Source organism: Adiantum capillus-veneris, chromosome 5 (assembly GCF_014529385.1).
Source record: "Adiantum capillus-veneris isolate H3 chromosome 5, ASM1452938v2, whole genome shotgun sequence".
Classification (NCBI taxonomy): Eukaryota; Viridiplantae; Streptophyta; class Polypodiopsida; order Polypodiales; family Pteridaceae; genus Adiantum; species Adiantum capillus-veneris.
In genome coordinates this window covers 52562445-52583913 of record NC_140935.1, presented here as the reverse complement: position 1 = coordinate 52583913, position 21469 = coordinate 52562445, and the positions used below count along the sequence as shown (strand labels likewise).

The window sequence follows — 21469 nt, the reverse complement described above, 5'->3', positions numbered from 1 at the left end:
TTCATGATTGAACATGACAAACCCACAACTTCAACATCAATTCCACAATTCATAGCCTCATGTTTATTGTCAAAGGTCTAATAAATTCATTATTAAAGAAATATATGATCCAAACTCAACTTCTAGATAGAAGGGTTGCCCCAAGTAAGCTTATATAAAGTAACTCTCATTTTAATCATGCAATCTAGATGCCTCTTATTTCCTTTTTTAAGATGGATGGTAGTAATGCTTCTCCCCCTTTAAATGGAAGTTCCAAGAAACAAAAACTCGTTTTCAAGAGTATCATAGGCAATAGGATTTTGTTACCTTATGTAGAATGCTTGAATCGATGACAACAAACTGTTGTGATCCAAATGCTGTGAATTAACCTCGATACCCTCGATTGAAACTAGAAGCGTGAGAGATTACATTAGTCAGTCGAAGTTGCAATAGAAAATCCAAAATAGGCCAAGTTGAGATGGCACGATAGAAGAGAGAGGGACAACAACATGTGTCCCTATTACAGACACATCGACAAGAAAGTTAGGATCCACAATAAATTGGGTAGGCCCCCCTTAGAAGGACAATATTGTCGTGCGTTTTCATAGTGCAAATCATAGGCAACATGCCATATCATTTTGATTTATGTAGAACGTCATAACATATTTATTTGTCTGTGATTTTGGGATGTCGAAACTTCTCTCGATTGGGGTGACAATCCTGAGCATCACGGTCACTTGGACGTAAGGGACTCTTTAGACATCCTTGATAAGAGACACGTCGAACGTGCAATAGTCTTATTACTTGCACCCCACCTGCATACCATCCTTCGTTATTCCCAAGAACATCAGATACCACCATCGAACTCCAAGGTCTCTCAATACCCTTGTGGCTACCTCCATCATACTTCGAGGCCCATCAACAACCTCATGGCACCTCACTATTTTGCACATCAGGTTAACAATGTCAAGATTAACACCATAGGGCATGCAAGCAATTATGTCCTCCAAATAGAGATCGGACCCCCAACCTGTGAGGCACTTGTGGCATCAACAAAGAGCATCTTCTAAGATTCCCCTCCGCAGGGCCTACCCTCTATTTCGTTGTTGAAAGAGGTCTCAGGTGTGACTCGCGGCATTGGTGGTCTTATCTGACACACATATCCACCAACAGGTAGCTAGCAAAGCACATTCCCCCACGCCCGCCCCCATACACACCCACGCAGCAGTTCCGTCTGCCTTCTAGCTTGTGCTGGATGCACATCCAGCACCATGGCATAAAACTTTAGCAGAAACTACCAAAGTGAAGGTATGGATGCAATACGCAAGCCTCTCCTTGGTTTGCCCTCTCCCACAGCGTACCTGCGTGCACCCTCGCAAAGGCCTGGTTTTGTTTCCTTCTCTCAAACTTGCGCACGCCTTCAAGCCTCTCTACGACGTTGCCACAAAGGTATGCCATGCTATCCAAGAGTAATGCGTGTCTCAGCGTTGCATGCCTTCTCATGCATTTGCGCTCTCTGTTTGAAACTTGTTTCTGTTTTTGGGGTATTCAATGAGCTCTGCAGGTACCAGGTGTGTGTATAACGCTTGCAAGCAATCCATATATTTGTGCGAAGTATGTGTGCATGTGCGTGTAGTTGCAGGCATGGAGCCATCCATAGGGCTAGCTTTACCAGCGTAGCCAAGCTTGTATGCCAGCATCGGACACAAACGGCAATACATCTTGTTCATAGAGTGAAGCATGGCTATGTTAAAAAGGTACTGCCTAAGGTTTTTGTTGACTACTATCTGGCTCTTTACCAGGTATGCTGGTAGCCCAGCTAGAGAAAGAGAGCTTGTCTTCATGTTTTCGAGGAGTTTGGGATGTTTCGGCCTGCAGTAGATATGGCCTTTGTGCCTGGAGAAAGAAAACACATTGGCGTATTGGCAGAAAAAAAGGAGCAGCCAGATGTGAAATGACTGCTAGTGCTCAGGTCTCTCAAGCTCCCAATTCAGACTGGAGTGGAAGTACAGCTCCTTCAGGTACTTTTAAGATTAAGTTCTTCTACTTTGGAATATTTATTTCCAAGCATGTCATGGGCATGATTAAGTATAGTGCAAACTTAGGCTTATATTTGATATTACTAGACTTTTTCTTATAGAGGACCGGTTGGGATACTTTAACTTGTAGAGGACCTGTAGAGACATTTGAAGCATTCCAATTCGACTTACTCATAGACAGGTTAGTGTCCACCTCAATAGGGCAGGAACCTGATGACAATTCATCATAGGATTCTGGAGGCGAAAGGGAATCAAATGATAGTGCATCTGAGAGTTCCGATGATCCAAGGGAACCAATTGAAGTTAATCAGAGGATTCCGGAGAAGAAAGGGAATCAGATGATAGTGCATCCGAGGATCTGTCGAAGCCGAGGAATTAGTTGATGGTTCATCAAAGAATTTCGACGAAGTCGGGGAATTAGTTGATGGTTCATCAGAGAATTCCAACGATTGAGATTGAAGTTCCAGTGGACAGGGGAGGCGGTGAAGGCTACCAATAGGTCCCAGTGCACAAGAAAAGAATATAAAGGGAATCAGCTGGTAGATAAGAGAATTCCAAACACCCAGATTGAGGTGCCCAAGACAGGGAGGCCAGCAGGGCTGCCAACAGGTCACAAGGCGCCAAAAAAGAAAGAATAGAAAGGTAAGCTAGGTTCACCGAATAGTTTGGTCAAAATTCTAGAGATTGAAGGTCTAGGGAGACCTTGTACTCTACTAGAAATAGTGTTGTGCAAAACAACTGGATTGATTTCAGGGATAGAAGGTGGATCTGAACAAGAACCTTTAAGAATTTAAGTTCTTTTAAACTGACTTGAAGGGAGAACTAACTCGGGTTTGGGATGCCTTCGCACAAGCATAGGATTCTTATGGTAAATTGTCTTATTTTTACGTAACGAAGACTTTCCTTCCAAGTTGAAACCTTTAGGGAAAAAAGTATGCAAAGTTCTCATCCAAAACAACTCTCGAGGCCACGCTGATTTATAGAACTCTTTAGAGTTTCTAAAATTACCCTCTATGTGCTCAATGGGGAAACAACGGAAAGACTCAAAGCCATGTTTTGCTATTGCCGCATACAAGGGTTTCACACTTTCATGTACGGTGCTCTTACTTTGAACTTTTCTCGCTTCTCTTACATGTTTTTGAAAATGGACAAAAGCTGTTCGAAAGGTTTGGCCAACATACATCATAGAACTATCGTGAATACTATAAATAACATAAATAACTTGAGAGGTATGAACCAGACTTAGAGGACGATCTACCACAAGGTGTTTTTTCCTTAAACGCCTCAAACGATTGAGGGCTTTTATGGAAGAACTTGTACTAACTAAGACAATCTTAAAAGAAGCCCAACGAATAGGACCATCACCAAAAACATGTTTTATTTGTTTGTTTGTTTGTTTTTTTTTAATGGTGTCCCTTGCTTTTATAGTTTTATGAGTGCTTTATTCCCTCTTATAATTCGTGAGTTCAGACTATTCTGAACTTATGAAGGTATATAGGTTCACCGAGTAGTTTGGTCAAGGGTACTTTTTGCTATAGTAACAAAGCATGGCCATTTTTTAGTCTTGTCGAACCCATTTCCGTTTTCGTTTTCGTTTCCGTTTCGGTCCTCATTCTATGTGACTATATATATAGTCACAGGGAATGGCAATCCATGTCATCCCCCGTTCCCGTTGTCACAAGACGGGCACCACGTGCCAATAGAAAAGAACAGACTGAACAACTTTAAGCACTTCAAATAACAACTGAATTGAAAAAGAGAGACGACACGCGACACGGAGTGGCGGAATTCCACCTCAGAGAGTATTGGCCCCAAACCTTGGCGCCCCTCTCGGTATTTCTTTATATTGCATCAACTCAGTACACGCCGATACTCCAAACTCTGCATCTTCTCCAGGGAGCATGCCAGAGAATGAGCCCATGGCCTCATATTTAAAGGTCCTAGGTCCCAAAAACAATTTATAGTGAAAAGCCTTCCAACTCAAAATCATCTGATCCAAAAGCAATGCCAAAAAGCTGCCAACGTAAATCACAAAATTTCGTAAAGTAGTGAGCGCAAAATGCGAAAATCCGTATAGTCTGCCACGTCATCATGTCAGCGCAATTTTTGGATTTTCCGTATAACTGCCACGTCATCAGCTGCTACGCAATTCTTTCTATATGTGTGGGTTGTGCTTTATTTAATCCTTTATGTCACTTGGGGCCCCATTGGACGGGGTCCCCATAAGTTGGTAGGACTTCTTTTGTTACTTGTTCTTCTTAGGGTTTAGGCCTCTCAACCGGCATCTGCAAGTTGGCTCCATTCTTCAGTGCTTTGACGCGTCAGTAGTTTGTGACACCCGTTCCTTGTTACTATGCTTTTTGGCCCTCGATGCAAAGTGGATGGAGGAGGAGAGCATTGCAAATTCTCTTTAGAGAGAGCTGTACTTTGAAGCTTTTAGGTCATTAGCAGCGTTTATGCCAAAAGTTATCAATGAATCAGCAGGTTGAATTTGGTGCGGTGCGGATTGCACAGGTGGGGAGCCACTCCACTCCTATATCACAGATTGCCTAGGGCAGAGTTATGCGGAACGCGGAACGGGAACGGCGACGAGGACCCTCGCGGAACGGGGGAACAGCTAGGGGTCCGGAACGGGAACGGTGCGGAACGGGAGGCATAAAAAACTCCCAAATAATGCAATTTTTAGCTCTACATGTTTGAAATTTGAATACAAGTGGTATTAGAGTCCTTTGACTCTAGTACTCACAAAAAACTCGATTTGAAGACCCTTAGGCCATGGATGATAGGGAGATACTCGAGAGGAGAGGAAGAGAGCTTGTGAGAGAGAGAGAGAGGGAGAGAGCTTGAGAGAGTGAGAGGGGGTGAGCTTGAGTCGAGAGAGCTTAAGGCTTAAGCCTTAGACCTTGAAAGTTGAGGGCATGTGGATTTGCTTGAGAAGGGAATGGGTGTGAGGGGGTGCATTTTGAGTCCTTGCACACTCTTAAAAACACCTAATGTTCACTACAAATTTGCAAAAAACTGCCTATTTCTCCCCATTTGACAGTAGGCCGTTCCAAGGCCCTTCCGAGCCGATCCGGCCGGTCGTTCCGGTATCAACTAGTCACGCGGAACGGCAAAACATTTCGGGATGTTCCGGCCTTGCAAGGGAGGAGGGAACTGCGTTCCGGCGTTCGAAGGCCTAGGGAACGCGTTCCCCGGTAACTATGGCCTAGGGAGGAGTATACACCGAAGGGCTGCCAACACAACCAAAAACACAAGAGAGAAAAAAAAATCTTTCGGGATTAGAGGATTAATGCAAAATCTTCAAAGCTTTGTTACCAGATGAGAGAATAATGGCGAGATTGTTCGGCAGGAGTTATCGAACGAACATGTTATGCCAAGCAATGCTTTGGTTGATATGTAAGCCAAGCCTGATCTTTTTTTTAACATGGCAATGGAAGGTCGGCTTTCGGGAAGGTGTGAAGTGGGGTTACCATAGTGTTTTTTCTTGAGACTTGGAAGCGAGATGTTCACCGAGTGGTCGAGGGTGGGAAAGGTGCCCAAGGTGGAGTTTTTTTCAACATCGATTTTGGAGGTTGGTATGCAAGACCAAAACTAGGAGCTGAACTAATGATTGCATAGTGATGCCAGATTGTGTCGGGGAGTTGGAGCGCGATGTTTTGCATGCAGAGGAGCACATGGGAAGCGTTGCCACGAATTGCAGGTGAGGAGAAGTGGGTTGTACTAAGGAGTACTGAGGGCTGCAACTCAGGGAAGAAGGGAGTTGATACCGAAAAAAACAGAACGAGGAGAGAGGCCTATTGCATGAGCTGGGAGCGAGCGACTACAGAGGAAGCTTGAAAGTAAGCAGGCATTGGTGGGGCACGCTGCACTGCATGGGGGAGATGCATCATTAAGGAGCTGTGGAAACTTGAAAGAGGTTGCCATTGCAAGTGAAGAGGTCGAGGGGAGACTCCAGAGGAAGCAGCCAATAGTGGACAAAAGGGGAGCGTAGTAGGAAAAAGGGAGACGTGCAAGAGAGTGGTCAAGTTTGTGAGCTTGCAAATAGCACATGCATGTACTTCTCTATGCAACTGAAGGAGTTACAAGAAAAGTCTGATGAGACCTACATGCTTGGACCATGTTCTCAATATCATTGACAAGCAGCTGAGCTTCACGGGGATAGAGCAGGATATGATGATCCTGCTATTGTCACAGGGATTGGGTAAATTGAGGGTATGAGTTTTATGTTCATTGGCCATCAAAAAGATTGAAATACCAAGGAGAACATCTACGGAAATTTTGCTATGCCTACTCCCAATGGGTATAGGAAGGCTTTGAGGATGATGCAAAATGCTACCCATCATGGCTTCCCCATTCTTACATTTGTTGATACTCTAGTTGCCTACGTTGGAATCCAAGCGGAGGAGCGTGTTGCCTCGTAGGACCGTCGAGCAAGTAGGAGCGCCTGTAGGTGAGAAGGATTGGAGGGGGGCTCCAAGGAGAAAAGCGTTGGTTGTGGGGAGGTTATGCAGAGTGGGTATGTGCCGGAAAGAAAGGGGCAACGAACGAAAGCTGCCATAATCCGATTCTCGCCCTTAATTAAGCCATTGTTACGACACTCTCTCTCCTTGCTCTCAATCAAGTGGTTATAGCCGTTTTATCCCTCTTAATTAAGCTAAAATAGCTCGTTAATTTCTCTCAAGCGGCCTAGCTCGCCCTCATATCAAATGCTATTCTCCTCTCGTTCTAACGCAAGCCTTCATAACCCAATAATCCCTTGCAATTAAACCTCCCAAGCCCGTTTCTCTCTCTCATAACTCGATTATTTTTCAATTAAGCTCGTTCATCTCTCGATCATACCCAGATTATCTCTCTATTAAGCCCTGAGCCGGATTATCTCTTCCTCAAGCTACCGTAGCCCGATTATTTTAAGCATCATAAGCCTGATTAAGCTCTCTCTCCCTCATGCTCAAGGAGCATAGTTTTTCCACCTGTAGCTTGAGTTATCCTCTTGTAACTAGGGAATTGGATTGGGATACCTCTACACGGGCGTAAGCTGCATGTTGTGAGCTATTGTATTAGGAGGCTATAGGATACACTACAGTGCATCGCCTATAGAGCGCACTTAGTGAAAATTATTCTTTTGTAATCAGATTCTCGGAACTAAACAAGCTACAAGGTTTTGTCAACTTGTGTGTCCCAAGCGTGTATTGAGTGTAAATCCTCTCTCTCTCTCTCTCTCTCTCTCTCTCTCTGTGGCAACAAGGAGCCCCCCGTGGTTAGCGTGTCCCACTCCCAGAACTACTTAATCCTTGACAACTTGTTGAAATCGACACGAAACTTGGGACGGGGTGAGAGATTGCGGAGATGAGAACAACTAGAACCAGGTGAGAGCAGTGAAGATGGAAAACCAAAAAGATGGGATGAAGGTGACTGTTGCTAATTGGACTATTTTCTTATTTTTAATGAATAATTTCTTTTTCTAGGATATTTTATTGTGTACACTAAGAACTGTTAAAAGATTGTAGCTACAGGAAATGCCATCAAGAACGGACAACTCTGATGTGTCATTTGATGGGTGACGGTAAACATCGCGAAGGAGTTTCCGTAAGTTCGGTGGAAAGGGCCGGGTTACGAGTGCCCCTTATGCGTCACATGATGGGTGACGGGTGCATCAGAAAGGGGGCATTCCGTAGGCTGAGGAGGAAATCCGAACTGAGTAAGAAAATACGCGTAAGAACGCAAGCACAAGAATAAAGATGGGTTCAAAGAAGCTTTTTACGAAAAGCAGAAACTTTCGTGGGAGGGTAGATGCTTTCCTGCGAGGAGTCTGTGTCTGCATTGCATCTCTGCCCGTGTTCTGCACCCGGGGACGCCTGGAATGTATTGTTTTCACTAACTGAGTGAGTTTTTAAAGTTTAAACAAGTTCACACTTTATTTTATAAAGTGGCCGGTCACTTTTAAGTGTACAGCCCTCTTATAATAAAAAAAGCAATGCTCTAAAAATCCTACGTTAAAACTCTACAAAAAAAGCCTACGCAAGGCTGGCTGAATTCAGCGATCTCTCTCTCTCTCTCCTCTCGCTAGGGGCGCAAGGCTTTTGCTTTTCGGCTCCTATTCTCGCCGGGTGCAAGGGCCTATAAAAGGGCAGTTAGCGTTCCAGTTTTACACACGCCAGGAGCAGCAAGAGGAGTTAGCGTTGAGAATTTGGAGCAGTCATTGCGAAGGAAATCCAACAAGTGTTCGTGTGTCGACGGAGTGCGGAAGTCGCTTTCTCGAGCGAGGAGCAACAGGTATAATTTGTCGTTTACACATCGCGAGTATTGCTTTGTGTGGTTGTTTTTGTAGGAAACCTCCCTCACGGGAAGTACGACCTTTGTGTCTAAGTCCCTCTCGGGAAGTACGGCTTTGTGCCTAAGTCCCTTACAGGAAAGTACAGCCTGGTGCCTAAGCCCTTTACGGGAAAGAACGACCTTCGGGTCTAAGATTACAGAACGGAGGGGTTTCCTCAGGTTCCCGTGCTTGTATACGAATTCTCCCTGAATAAAGAATACTCTTGACGGGGGGGGGGGGGGGACCAGCCCATCTTCTGGTCCCCAATACTGTGTTGATCTTCTCCCTTCTCTCACATTTGCAAAGTATTTTATTTTTCAGATTTCTAAGTGCTCGTGTACGCTCCCGTCTTGTGACAGTGGTATCAGAGCTCGGACTCCTCTCTTTCTCTGCAAAGAAGGACGATTCCGGGAAGAACGGGAGGAACCATGTCGAGCCAAGGGAGAAGTGTTGAAGAGGAGCTTCAACAAGTGCGAGCTTAGCTTGCGGATTTGCAACAAATCTTACTATTGCCAGATGTCCAAAAGCTTTTGGGCGGAATGAAGAGAACGAATGGAACCGATGCAGCCGGGCATCCAGACCACACTGTTGGCGTGAGACCACAGGAAGAAAGAGAAGATCCTTTGTGCCGAGGTGCACAAAGGATCTTCGGATCGGAATGAACGGCCTACTCCAAGGAAAGGCCAGGAAAAAGCGCTCTCTTTGCTAGACGAGAGCAAGGACATCTCTATTTCATCTCCATCTTACTCCCCTGATTATACTTCTACTTCTCAATCTTCTCGCCAGAAGAAGGAAGCCACTACTACTACTACCCTACATCAACCTAAAGATAAGCCTCGATTCAAGAAGCATGGTCGCAAGTCTCAACATCGCATGAGAGTCTTCAAATCGGGCGACAAGGACATCAAGTTCGAAACCTACAACGGATGGAGAGATATCTCCAAAGCACTGTCCTTCATCAGACAGTTTGAAGTCGCCTTTACCAATGGGCACTTCACAGAAAGATCCAAATTGCGCCATGTGGGGATGCACCTCAAGGGAATGGCAAGTAATTGGTGGTTAGCCAAGATTCTGGAAGGTTCTCAGGCCAGAACTTGGGAGAGATTCAAATCTGAATTTTATGAACAGTTTCTTCCGCCTGACTTCGAGTAGGACATACGGAAGGAATGGGACTGGCTCGCCCAAAAGGAACATGAGAGAGTAACGACCTATGTGGATAAGTATTGGTCGGTTCTTCTAAAGGTCACTCCCTTCATGAAGATTGTCGACGAGGAAAAGAAACGAAAGTTCGAAGCGGGTCTCCAACCGCAGCTTCGAAAGAGTATGAAAGTGTATCCGCATGACACTCTTCAGAGGATGATGGAGTCAACAATCATTGCTGAGGATTTGCACTCAACTGGGACGCCCAGAAAAATGGAGCATAGCACTTACCGTGCGAGACAAAGAGGGGTCTACGATGACCAAGGGGGCCAAGGAAGAAAACGTCCTCCATCTAGGGACTCTGATCATTCTAAGAAGCCAGAGGGCAATGGCAAGCGAACTAAGTATCTCTCTCCTACTCAACTCCAAACCTTCAGAGAGGAAGGAAGATGCTTCTACTGTGGCGAGAAAGGACATATGAAACCGGATTGCCCGTTAAAGCAGCAACGGCAAGAACACACCCCTACGAGGCAAGATAAAGCAAGGAAGGAACCCGCTCCACCAAGCTCGAACTCTATTCCAGATGTTCAAGGAAACACAGAAACGGAGAAAGGGAAGTGTCAGCTTCTGAAGGGTTGGGGGTCTTTGAACAACCAGCGAGTACTGATTCTTTATGATCCAGGATCCACGGATAACTTCATCTCCCTGGATACTGCAGAACGTTTGTGCCTCACATCGGCTCAGCTTGGCACACCGGTTATATCCGGATCGGCATTTGAGGGGTTGACGACCAATGCAACTCCCGTGCAAGGACAGCTCAATCTTCGGATTGGCGAGTACAAGGACCGCGAATCATTTTTGATGGCACCCATCGAGGGATGTGATATCATCTTGGGTATGCCATGGCATTTCCACATGACACCTGTCCCCGATTATGTGGAAAAGACCCTCACTTTTGATCATGGGGGTAAGAAAATAAAGATTCATGCTGATGTAGGAGATTGGAAGTTCCCAATTGTAAGTCACATCTCCATTAAGAAAGAAATGAAGAAGTATGTTTTTGCTTACTTGATTTTTGCACGTGAGAAGGATAAAACTAGTGGGGATTCACTCTCTAGCCTGGAAATTAAGCGTTTTCAATTTATTGAAAAGTACAAAGATTGTTTCACAGAAACACTCCCTGATGAACTACCTGCGGTACGCCCGGAAGATCACCGCATAGATCTCATACCGGGTAGCTCGTCTCCCAATCAACCCCCTTATCGGGTGAGTCTTGCTCAGCAAGAGGAAATTTTGAAGCAAGTCAACGAGCTTCTAGAGAAAGGGTTAGTACGGCCAAGTGCTTCACCCTACTGCTCTCCAGTTCTACTGGTGCAGAAGAAAGATGGCACGTTTCGAATGTGCATAGACTATAGATCTTTAAATAAGATCACGGTCAAGAATCGCTTTCCGATCCCCCGGATTGATGATATACTTGATAAGTTGCAGGGTGCAAGTGTCTTTAGTCGCATAGACTTAAAGAGTGGGTATCATCAGATACGGATCGCCTATGAGGATGTCCATAAGACTGCTTTCCGCACAACCTTTGGACTATATGAATTTTTGGTAATGCCTTTCGGCTTGACCAATGCTCCTGCGACGTTCAATCGCATGATGGACCACATTTTCAGCCCGTATCGAGCTTTTCTTTGACGACATACTCATCTTCCCTAAGTCAGAAGAGGAACATCGGAAGCACTTGGACCTAGTGTTTCAAGAATTGCGAAAGCATGAGTTGCATGTGAATGCAAAGAAGAGCGAGTTCTTTCTCTCAGAGATACACTATCTTGGCCATATAGTCTCTCACAATCAAGTGAGTATGGATCTTGCCAAGATCCGAGTGGTAGAAGATTGGCCTATTCCCACTACGGTACATGATGTACGTAGCTTCCTGGGATTATGTTCGTATTATCGAAGGTTTGTCCGAGGATTTGCCCATGTAGCAGGACCACTTCATGATTTGACAAAGAAGAAGATTCCTTTCAGATGGGGATCGAGACAACAAGGAGCTTTTGATCGGCTCAAGTACTTGCTAAGCCATGGACCTATTTTGATAGTGTCTGACTTAAGGAAACCATCTGAGGTTCACTGTGATGCTTCAGGCGATTGCATCGGAGTAGTGTTAAACCAAGAAGGCCACGCAGTGGCCTACGAAAGCAGATGACTTAAGGATGCAGAGTTGCATGCATTGAGGCGGTCCGGGGCGGGCAACAAGAAGAGCAACCTCTAGACACCCTTCAAGGCTCCCGTGCTGCTCAATGGGGCTGGGGCACAACACAACTCAAACCAAAACAACAAACCCACAGCCAAATCCCAACTACACAAGGGGCACCACCTAGTTTAAGAGCGAACTAGGACGCAAAAGAGGAGAATCGTTAGAGCAACCCACAAACAAGCAAGGAATTTACACTAACCCTAACACCAATGGAACACTCTCACACACTAAAACACGAGAGAGAGAGAGAGAGAGAGAGAGAGAGAGAGAGAGAGAGAGAGAGAGAGAGAGAGAGAGAGAGAGAGAGAGATGGTGTACAACTTAGCTTCAACTTTATATTTTGCACAAAAAGGAACTTAAAGCTTGCGGAATCAAGTGACAAGATTTGGTTATAGCATCACTAGCACATTGTCTTAGGGTTATGGGAGCCCTCTCACCATCCACCCTCTTACAATGGTAGCCAAACAATAGCCAATGAATCACAAGCAACAAAACAACAACCTTCAATGAAACAAGTCACCTTATGAAGCTGAATGAGTTTGCCAAGCCAAATTGGAGGAGAAGCATGAGCCTTTGGACATGAATTGCACCCAAAACTACCAATTCATTGATGTTGGGGTAGATACAACAATGGTAGGAAGAATATCTTCTACTCGCACTCACTCAAACTAGCTCAAGCTTTTCTATGCACCAAAGTGATGGTGTATAGAAAGCTTACTCTCTCTTTACAACCAAGATAGAATTGGCGTGTGCTACGCTCAATCTAGTGTGCAATGGTATAGTGATGTCTTTTACAAGGAGGAATGGGTTCTATTTATAGGTTTTAGAATCCTTGATTAGGATTAAGCCTAATCAATTTTATTAGGAAAGATCAAGGATTACGAATTTTTATGAATTTCAAATGAGAATGGGGTCTCTCTTTTCTCTTGAGTCACATGGATGTGGGTTCAAGTAAGAGAATTATTGATGTGGTGAAAGGAGAGAAACTTCCATGGGAGTGAGTGAATTTGGTTTACTTGTGCGGTTGCCTACTCCATATGTTGATAGTGTGGGTGCATTTTTACAAGAGAAGTTAGTTGTTAGTGGTAATAATCACTAGAATTGTTAGTGATACATATACAATGGGTAGGATGAGTTGATTTGATGAAGGAAGAGGGTTGAATTAAAAGAGAATCATTGAGATGGTGAAGCTTTGAAGAAGCTTGAACTCACCCTTGTGTAGATTGTGGAAAAAATGACCGTTGGTCTTCTTCTTCTTCTTCGCTTCTTTACGCCGCCGCCACGGTTGACCACCACGATGAAAAGAGGATTTGTTGATGAAAAATCCTCAATTTGCAGAAGTTATCATGGTTAAGATGCTGAATTTTAGATATTTTTAGGAGAGGTAAATGAAATTGTAACATAGAAGCAATAGAGAGAGACATGGAGAGGGTGTATGTATGTAGAGGTTCATAAAAGAACTATAGGGATGAGAGAGAAGGGTAATGGTGAAGAGGGTGAGAGAAGCCATGGAAATTGCAGGTTTGAGTGAGGGAAGGAGAGGGAGGGATGTGTAAGAGTGAGTAGGTGTGTGGAAGGGTGAGAGAAGACTAAGGGCTACTTGTGAGAAAAGTGGGCAGATTGGGGTCCACTCAAAAAATCATAGCTCACCGCTGGTAGCTCCAAAAATCATGAAAAAATTTGAGATGATTATTCAGAGCGTGGGCTACATTTTCTCTTTTGACCACCGCTCCAAATTCGGAGTGGAGATAGGTCCCAAAATTCTCACCAAAAAGCCTGTTTTTTATGCCTGCAAAAGTCTTTTAGGGGACCCCTCCTTTGTTGAATTTGTACAATGCATCCAAGAGTGAGCCCCTCCTTTGTCATATTATAATACAAAGCATCCAAGTTGCCCTTGACCCATGCATGGAGGAGGATTATTGGTGAATAAAGAAATATATACATGGTGGGACTAGTGTATGGACTATACATGGACTTTAGCTCAATGAGCACATGGTGTTAGAATAATGAGTAAAAATAATAATAAAAATATGGAGGAGTTATGGATATGGAAAGATATTGGAATCATATGATATGGTCCCTCCTTGAATTATTTTGGATGAAAGAGGAAAAGGTATGCAAGTAAATAATATAATAAACGTAACTAATGAGTAGAAATCAATTTTTTGTTTTCACGAGAGTGAGGGTGAAAATGTGGGAGTGATTTGTATAAAGGAAAAATATGAGGTTAGAGTATGTACATATTGGCAAAAAATATAATTATGGTGTAAGAGGATGAAAGAAGGTGTACATAGGTTTAATAAAACACACACCCAAGTAGAAATATTTAAATAAAATACCAAAATAATTATAAAAAATCCCTATATTTAGGCCATATATACAATGAAATATTTACACACAAAGAGGTCATAATATACTTTTATTTTTTTATTTTTTTTATTTTTTTGGCTCAATTAGCCCAGTGACTAGCTAGCTGAGGGTTTTTAAGAAGATATGGGAAAAGCTCCCTAACTCACACACGCCTATGTACAGTGAAATGGTAGGGATAGCCATAGCGTTTGGGTGAATTTGGTAGGGTGGAGTAACTTACTATGGCAATTATGGAGAGCCGAAAAACGGCTATCAGCATCAATCTACGAAAAGGAACTTACGGCTGTGATTCACGCCTTATTCAACTGGAAGCACTATCTTCTAGGAGCGGATTTTGTGATCAAGACTGATCACCAGAGTTTGCGGTATTTTCTTACGCAAAGGAAACTATTTGAGAGGCAGATGAGATGGGCAAACTTTTTGTCTATGTTTCACTTCCAGATCCTTCACACGGCTAAGAGTAAGAATGTGGTCGCGGATGCATTGTCTAGGCGGCCAAGGGTGAACGCTATCACTTCGGTGTATCACCAAGAATTAGAAGCACTACCGGATTTGTATCTGAATGATCCAGACTTCTCCACCGTTTGGGGAAAGCTACATCGTGGAGAGAATGAGTTTCCCTATTCCATTCAGGACGGTTATCTCTACCACCATCAGGCCATATGGGTGGCGGAACCATTAAGAAAGAAGATCATGGATGAAGCACACGCTTCGCCTTATGCGGGTCATCGTGGTATTCTCCCTACGACCTTAGCAATGGAAAGATGTTTCTTTTGGCCTAGCCTTAAAGTAGACATTGATAAGTATGTAAGGGAATGCTTGGTTTGCCAAAAAGTGAAGTATGATCGGCATAAGACGCCTGGGTTGCTACAACCGTTGCCTGTGCCTAATGAACCTTGGGAAAGTATTGCCATGGACTTCATCATGGACCTCCCTACAACTCAGACTAGAAATGACGCGATCTGGACCATTGTGGACAGGTTTAGCAAACAAGCACACTTTATACTAGTCAAGAAAACGATCAAAGCAGATCATATGGCTAGGGTCTTTCTGACACAGATCTTTAAGCATCGTGGAATGCCTAAGTCTATTGTGAGTGATGGAGATCCTCGCATGATAGGAAATTTTTGGCGTGCCTTGATGGATAATCTTGGTACGAAGTTGAATTTTTCATCTGCCTACCATCCTCAAACGGACGGGCAAAGTGAGATAGTCAATTCCACAGTATTGGATATGTTAGAAGCTTATGTGTCAGACCGGCAATCTGACTGGGAGAAATATTTGCCCCTTGTCGAGTATGCGTACAATAATACCATACACTCATCGACGGGGAAAGCACCTTTTGAGATTCTCTATGGTAAGCCTTTGCTTCCACCGATCCTTTTAACTAAGGATAAGATCTTTGCATCAGATGAATTTGTCCGGGATTTGGACACAGCTTACGGGCAAGTTAGGAGAGCTATTCTACGCTCTCAGGAAAAGCATAAGAAAGCTGCAGACAAGCACAGGGGGAATCTAGACTTAACAATCGGACAATTAGTCTTACTCAAGTTTGAGAAGGCAAGACTTAAGAAACAAGCGTCTCATAAGGGGAAGGTGGTAAAACTTTCTACCCGTTATTTTAAGATCACTAAGCAAGTGAATGATGTCACATTCCGATTAGAGCTACCGCCTAATTGGAGGATCCATAATGCTTTCCATGTCAATTTACTCCGGTCGTATGTGGGACCGCCTCTGAGTCAGCCTAGTGCTGAGGAACCTCCTGAGGTTGAGGAAATAGAAGAAATACTCCAACCGGAGCAGATACTAAGTCATCAGGAGCGGCCCCTCAAGTCCGGAAAAATAACACGGAAGTATTTGGTTAAGTTTAAGAACTATTCGAATCTAGATGCTCAGTGGATGACGCAGGAGGAATTAGCAGCTTATCCCGAGATACTGGAGGTATATGTCCAAGCACTACAGTTGAGGTCAACTGTTTAGAAGCCAGAGGGATGTTGCTAATTGGACTATTTTCTTATTTTTAATGACTAATTTCTTTTTCTAGGATATTTTATTGTGTACACTAAGAACTGTTAAAAGATTGTAGCTACAGGAAATGCCATCAAGAACGGACAACTCTGATGTGTCATTTGATGGGTGACGGTAAACATCGCGAAGGAGTTTCCGTAAGTTCGGTGGAAAGGGCCGGGTTACGAGTGGCCCTGATGCGTCACATGATGGGTGACGGGTGCATCAGAAAGGGGGCTGAGGAGGAAATCCGAACCGAGTAAGAAAATACACGTAAGAATGCAAGCACAAGAATAAAGATGGGTAGCTTTTTACGAAAAGCAGGAACTTTCGCGGGAGGGCTGATTCTTTCCCGCGAGGAGTCTGTGTCTGCATTGCATCTGTGCGCGTGTTCTGCACCCGGGGACGCCTGGAATGTGTTCGTGTAGCATTGTTTTCACTAACTGAGTGAGTTTTTAAAGTTTAGACAAGTTCACACTTTATTTTATAAAGTGGCCGGTCACTTAAAATAAAGTGGCCGGTCACTTTTAAGTGACCAGCCCTCTTATAATAAAAAAAACAATGCTCTAAAAATCCTACGTTAAAACTCTATAAAAAAAGCCTACGCAAGGGTGGCTGAATTCAGCGATCTCTCTATCTCCTCTCGCTAGGGGCGCAAGGCGTTTGCTTTTCGGCTCCTATTCTCGCCGGGTGCAAGGGCCTATAAAAGGGCAGTTAGCGTTCCAGTTTTACACACGCCAGGAGCAGTAGGAGGAGTTAGCGCTGAGAATTTGGAGCAGTCATTGCGAAGGAAATTCAGCAAGTGTTCGTGTGCCGACGGAGTGCGGAAGTCGCTTTCTCGAGCGAGGAGCAACAGGTATAATTTGTCGTTTACACATCGCGAGTATTGCTTTGTGTGGTTGTTTTTGCAGGAAACCTCCCTCACGGGAAGTACGACCTTTGCGTCTAAGTCCCTCTCGGGAAGTACGGCTTTGCGCCTAAGTCCCTTACAGGAAAGTACGGCCTGGTGCCTAAGCCCTTTACGGGAAAGAACGACCTTCTGGTCTAAGATTACAGAACGGAGGGGTTTCCTCGGGTTCTCGTGCTTGTATACGAATTCTCCTTGAATAAAGAATACTCTTGACGGGGGGGGGGGGGGGGACCAGCCCATCTTCTGGTCCCCAATATTGTGTCGATCTTCTCCCTTCTCTCACATTTGCAAAGTATTTTATTTTTCAGATTTCTAAGTGCTCGTGTACGCTCCCGTCTTGTGACAGTGACTCTAGACTATACAAAGATGTTGGAGCTGGTACAAGGGTATCTACAAGAGATGGAAACCAAGAAAACACAGCAGAAAAGGATAGATGAAGCTTTTGACATGGCACTAGATGGTGTGTATGAAGAATGGAATGTTTTTCAGGGTATGATCCCGAAGGTTACCTTGCATGTTACAAAGCAGAGATGACAAGCCGAGGTGTACCTGAGGACTTAATGATTTTGGCTTTTGGGCAACTTGTTGCTTCGAGTTTCAAAGAAGTGTACCAAGAGATAATAGAGTATTCTTTCCAACAATGGAGTGAATTTGCAAATGCTTTGATCCATGCAAGCTTTGCGGTACTGGAACTTGAGATCAATGATTTTACATCCAACAAACAAAGGCAATGTGATGATGATTTAAAAGACAAATCGAGTGTTTCCACAACAGTATGGACCCATCTAGAATCTCTCCTAGATTTGTATGATTTGGGGGATGACAAATTGTTAGATAGTGAAGACATGGGCATAGTTGGGGCTGGGTATGGTAGTTTCAGAGTGTATGATGGAAGAAGTGAGCCTGAGAACTTTCAAAATAGTGGCCAGAATTCTTTCAAGCAACCCAATGAGATTTTCAGGGATGAATCGTCTTGTTCACAGATGCTTGATGCTACAAATGTTTCAGCGGGTGGTTCAATTGATGCTGGGATTGAAGGTGATTCTTACCTTGTTGCGGGTATACAAGTAGATATCATGCACATGGAATGTCAGCAGGTTTTTGATTATGATTCATATCTGTTCAAGTGACGATGATGATCTAAACTGGGAAATAAATTTACCATCTTTTTGATGCATGCTGAAGCATGTGCTACTGGTGTTCAGAGGATCTAATGGAGGGTGTCATGGACGGAGAGTTTGTAGTAAACACAAGACTTTCTATATAGCTTGCCAGTGATGATGCTAAGCCTACAGGGGATTCACAAGACCGTCAAGAATGCGGTCTGCAAGAACCTTGGCTAGTGCAAGCAGATGTAGAGCTTATGATCTTTTGAATGATGCACAAGACAACCAAGAACTTGCTCTACCGTGTAAATCAACGCAAGAAGAAGGAGAAGTTGATAATAGAACTTCTCCCGCTACTTGACGATGCTTTAGAAGATTTTGTGCACAACATGGATAGTGTTTGTCACAAAGTGATGACGTGGCATGACCATTTGACAGAGAAATGGCGAAGTGGACGAGATAAACTGAACGGACTAACTTGAAGAACTTATGAAGCATTGGCAGTGGGACGCGAAACCCTAAAAGACAAAAGCTAAGGTTGTTTTCTCGTGTCGGGATGTGTTTAGTTGATCACCAATCTGTGTCCTCTCACCACTCTAAACACTCATGACAAGTGCTCTATATGCTTTGCTTCGGACTTGGAGAAAACAATGATGTCATCAAAAAATGTGCCCACGCATTACTGATGCTCTTGTCCATCATGACTAAATCTACCATAGGGGAGACTCTCCCAATGAAAAAACAACACATGTACAATGAGGGCTAAATCAAGAGTTGGGATGAGGGAAAAGCCACACAAGTGGACAGTAGTGCCATCTGGGCTCACAGCGGACAGTGATGAAGAAAGGCCCAGGGTGCCATAGTCGTAGGAACGCCTCTCTGTGCTCTCACATGCGGTCGGAGCTACCCTGAAGTCTCTCTAACTATCCCTTGAGAGTATGGATCGACTCTAGTCAAAAGTCGCGAACAGTCTCCGTTGGTGGGACGGAGTGAGCCTCGAAGATGTGGAAGCAACGGGCCCGTCAAATGAACCAAAGCTTCAGGCCACAAACGAGCTCCCAACACACCTCTCTCTCACTGCACCACTCCTGGGGGGTAAACTCTATAGCAGGCTGGAGTGTAGGTCGACCCTCTTGGATCACTATCATCTTGTTGGTGGAAGATAGCTCAAACTGTAGTGCAGGGCCCGTGAGGGTGGACCCATCAACTGCCCCCCAAGTGTACTGTCGTGTTGTGGAAAGAACTGGCATCAGTCGAAGGACCCGAAGCCAAACCTGCTGTGCCATAGGGCAGTCCCACGTTGACTCTCCAAAGGATGGTCACAAGCTGCACATGCTACCGAAAGGCCACTATGTACTAGCCAGCTCTCCACTCCTGTAGGTGTGTGTGCAACTAGCCACTGGAACAAAGTGACTCGCCGCGACTGTCTGGAGTCCCACTACCTTGCCTAAAAGCCTGACAAGAACTCAGCTGTGAGACCCTCCTCTTGCCAATGAAGTGCTGCAGCAAGACGAGCGTCTCTCCTTGCTGCCAGTATGTGACGTCCCAGTCGAACAGTGTACTAAAAGAAAGGGATCCGAGGGTGGTCGATTGAAGAGAAGGGGTCTCTCCAAAACCACTCTCCAGGATCCCATTGCACTTGTGCTAGAGGGCAGCTCTCCCAAGCCCAAAGCCTCCAGTGGCTAGTCTCAAGATCTGCTAGGTCAGGGTCGTTGGCACTAATCCTCCCACAGATTCCTACTACTTGAATCCTCTGAAAACAACAATCTGCAACCTCTGGAGCCTCTACTGAGACTGTGTAGTCGACCCTCGGCTTGGATCTCGAAGAACACGAAGGTACGGACTCTGAGCAAGCGCAAATTTCGAAGTGCAATGAGGATCTCTAGTTGCGTGAAGGCCCCGATCCATCGGGAAGCTGCTGTCTCTAGAGGAGTCAGCCACTTTGCTGGTAGAGCCTCTGTGATGTCCTGTCACATGAGTTGCACCCCTATCATGCCTGATAGCTGGATGCTCTGTATCTCCTCTGGCAAACTTGAGAACCGAAGCCAGTCACCTAGAGTGCGTCTTGGACTCTCTGCCATGGGACCCCAAGAAACATGTGGCCTATCACCAACCAAGTGGCTTGTCTAAGTGCTAACCATGGGGTTCCAAACGAGGGGCTGTCTCAAGCGCTCCGTCGTGCAAGTCGGCGGATGTTGCTTCAGGCCACATCGCAACTGCTCCCAAGAGCGAAGCAGACTCGTAGCAAATCAATCCTCCAGTCTCCTGCTCATACCAACTCTGCGCATCTGTGTAAAGATCCATTTGATGGAAGGTCTCCAGGGGCCTCCTGCATGAGGCCCTCGAGCTCTAAGCCGCTGAAGCAAAAACTCCTTCCAGGGCTCCTCCCTTGGAAGCAGTCCTCTGAAAACAAACTTCCCAAGAAGGGCTCTGCTATGCTGTGTTGGGTCTATGATCCCCAACCCCCCGTGAGAAGCCATGCTACTTTGGCCCGGGCTAGCCGGGTCTCACGCCCCGACCAAAGAAAATTCCTAATCAGCATCTCTCATCGCCCCGAATAGGGAGCGCTAAGCCAAGTAGACCAACCTGCTGTGAAACCGAGAATCTGCTCAATCCCAGCATAGAACAGAAAGAGGGTGGCTAAAGGACACACCTCTGATCCAAGCGTCTGAGAAACCCAGCCTGCGTAGAGTGCCCTCCAATAAGTCCCAGTCAACTTTGTCGTAAGGCTTCTCAAAATCGAGAAGAAATATCACCAGATCCTCACCTCCGAGGGGTGCAAGGGCTGACGCCTCCCAAAAAGTGAAGATGTTGTCAAGGATACTGCGCTCCTTGACAAAACTTATCTGGGTTCCCGTGTATAATGCTCTCTAGAAGTGGCTGAATCCTCAAGCCCAGAGCCTTGGCTAGAATTTTGTAGGTTGTGGTGATGGGCTGCCACTGTCGAATCTCGTCCAAGGAGCCCCCCCTCCTTGGGAATGAGGTAGATCAAGCCCTCACTCATGCTGTCAGGCATCTCTCATGTGTGCAAGATGTATTGAAAAGCGTTGCAAAGATCTAAGCCAAGCAAGTCCCAGTACTCCAATAAAAAACTGGGAGTCAAACCATCCTCACTTGGACAAGTACCTCGGGGAAGTGCTTCTGAGGGCCTCATGGAGCTCTTCTAGCTGTAGAGGCAGCTCAAGCCTTTGGCGCATCTCCTTAGTCACAAGACAAGGCATCTGTGCCCAAACCTGCTCTTTGCATGCATCCTGACGCTCTGACTTAGGCTCTGCTAACAACAGGTCACGATAAAAGTCAGTAGCAATTGCATGCACATCCTTTGGCTCTGAAGCAACGACTCGTCGG

General features: G+C 45.0%; 1 protein-coding gene across 1 annotated transcript in view; it reads left to right on the top strand.

Moving 5' to 3' along the window:
* The first annotated feature begins 1093 nt into the window (after window positions 1-1093).
* LOC147457317 (1-acyl-sn-glycerol-3-phosphate acyltransferase CHLREDRAFT_174358-like) overlaps window positions 1094-21469 on the top strand; it is a 33889-nt gene continuing 13513 nt past the window's right edge. Inside the window, exons 1-2 of the mRNA XM_086512236.1 lie at window positions 1094-1428; window positions 1782-2000. Of these exons, the coding sequence (XP_086368362.1) occupies window positions 1290-1428; window positions 1782-2000 (358 nt within the window). The 5' untranslated portion in view covers window positions 1094-1289. The remainder of the gene's footprint in view (window positions 1429-1781; window positions 2001-21469) is intronic.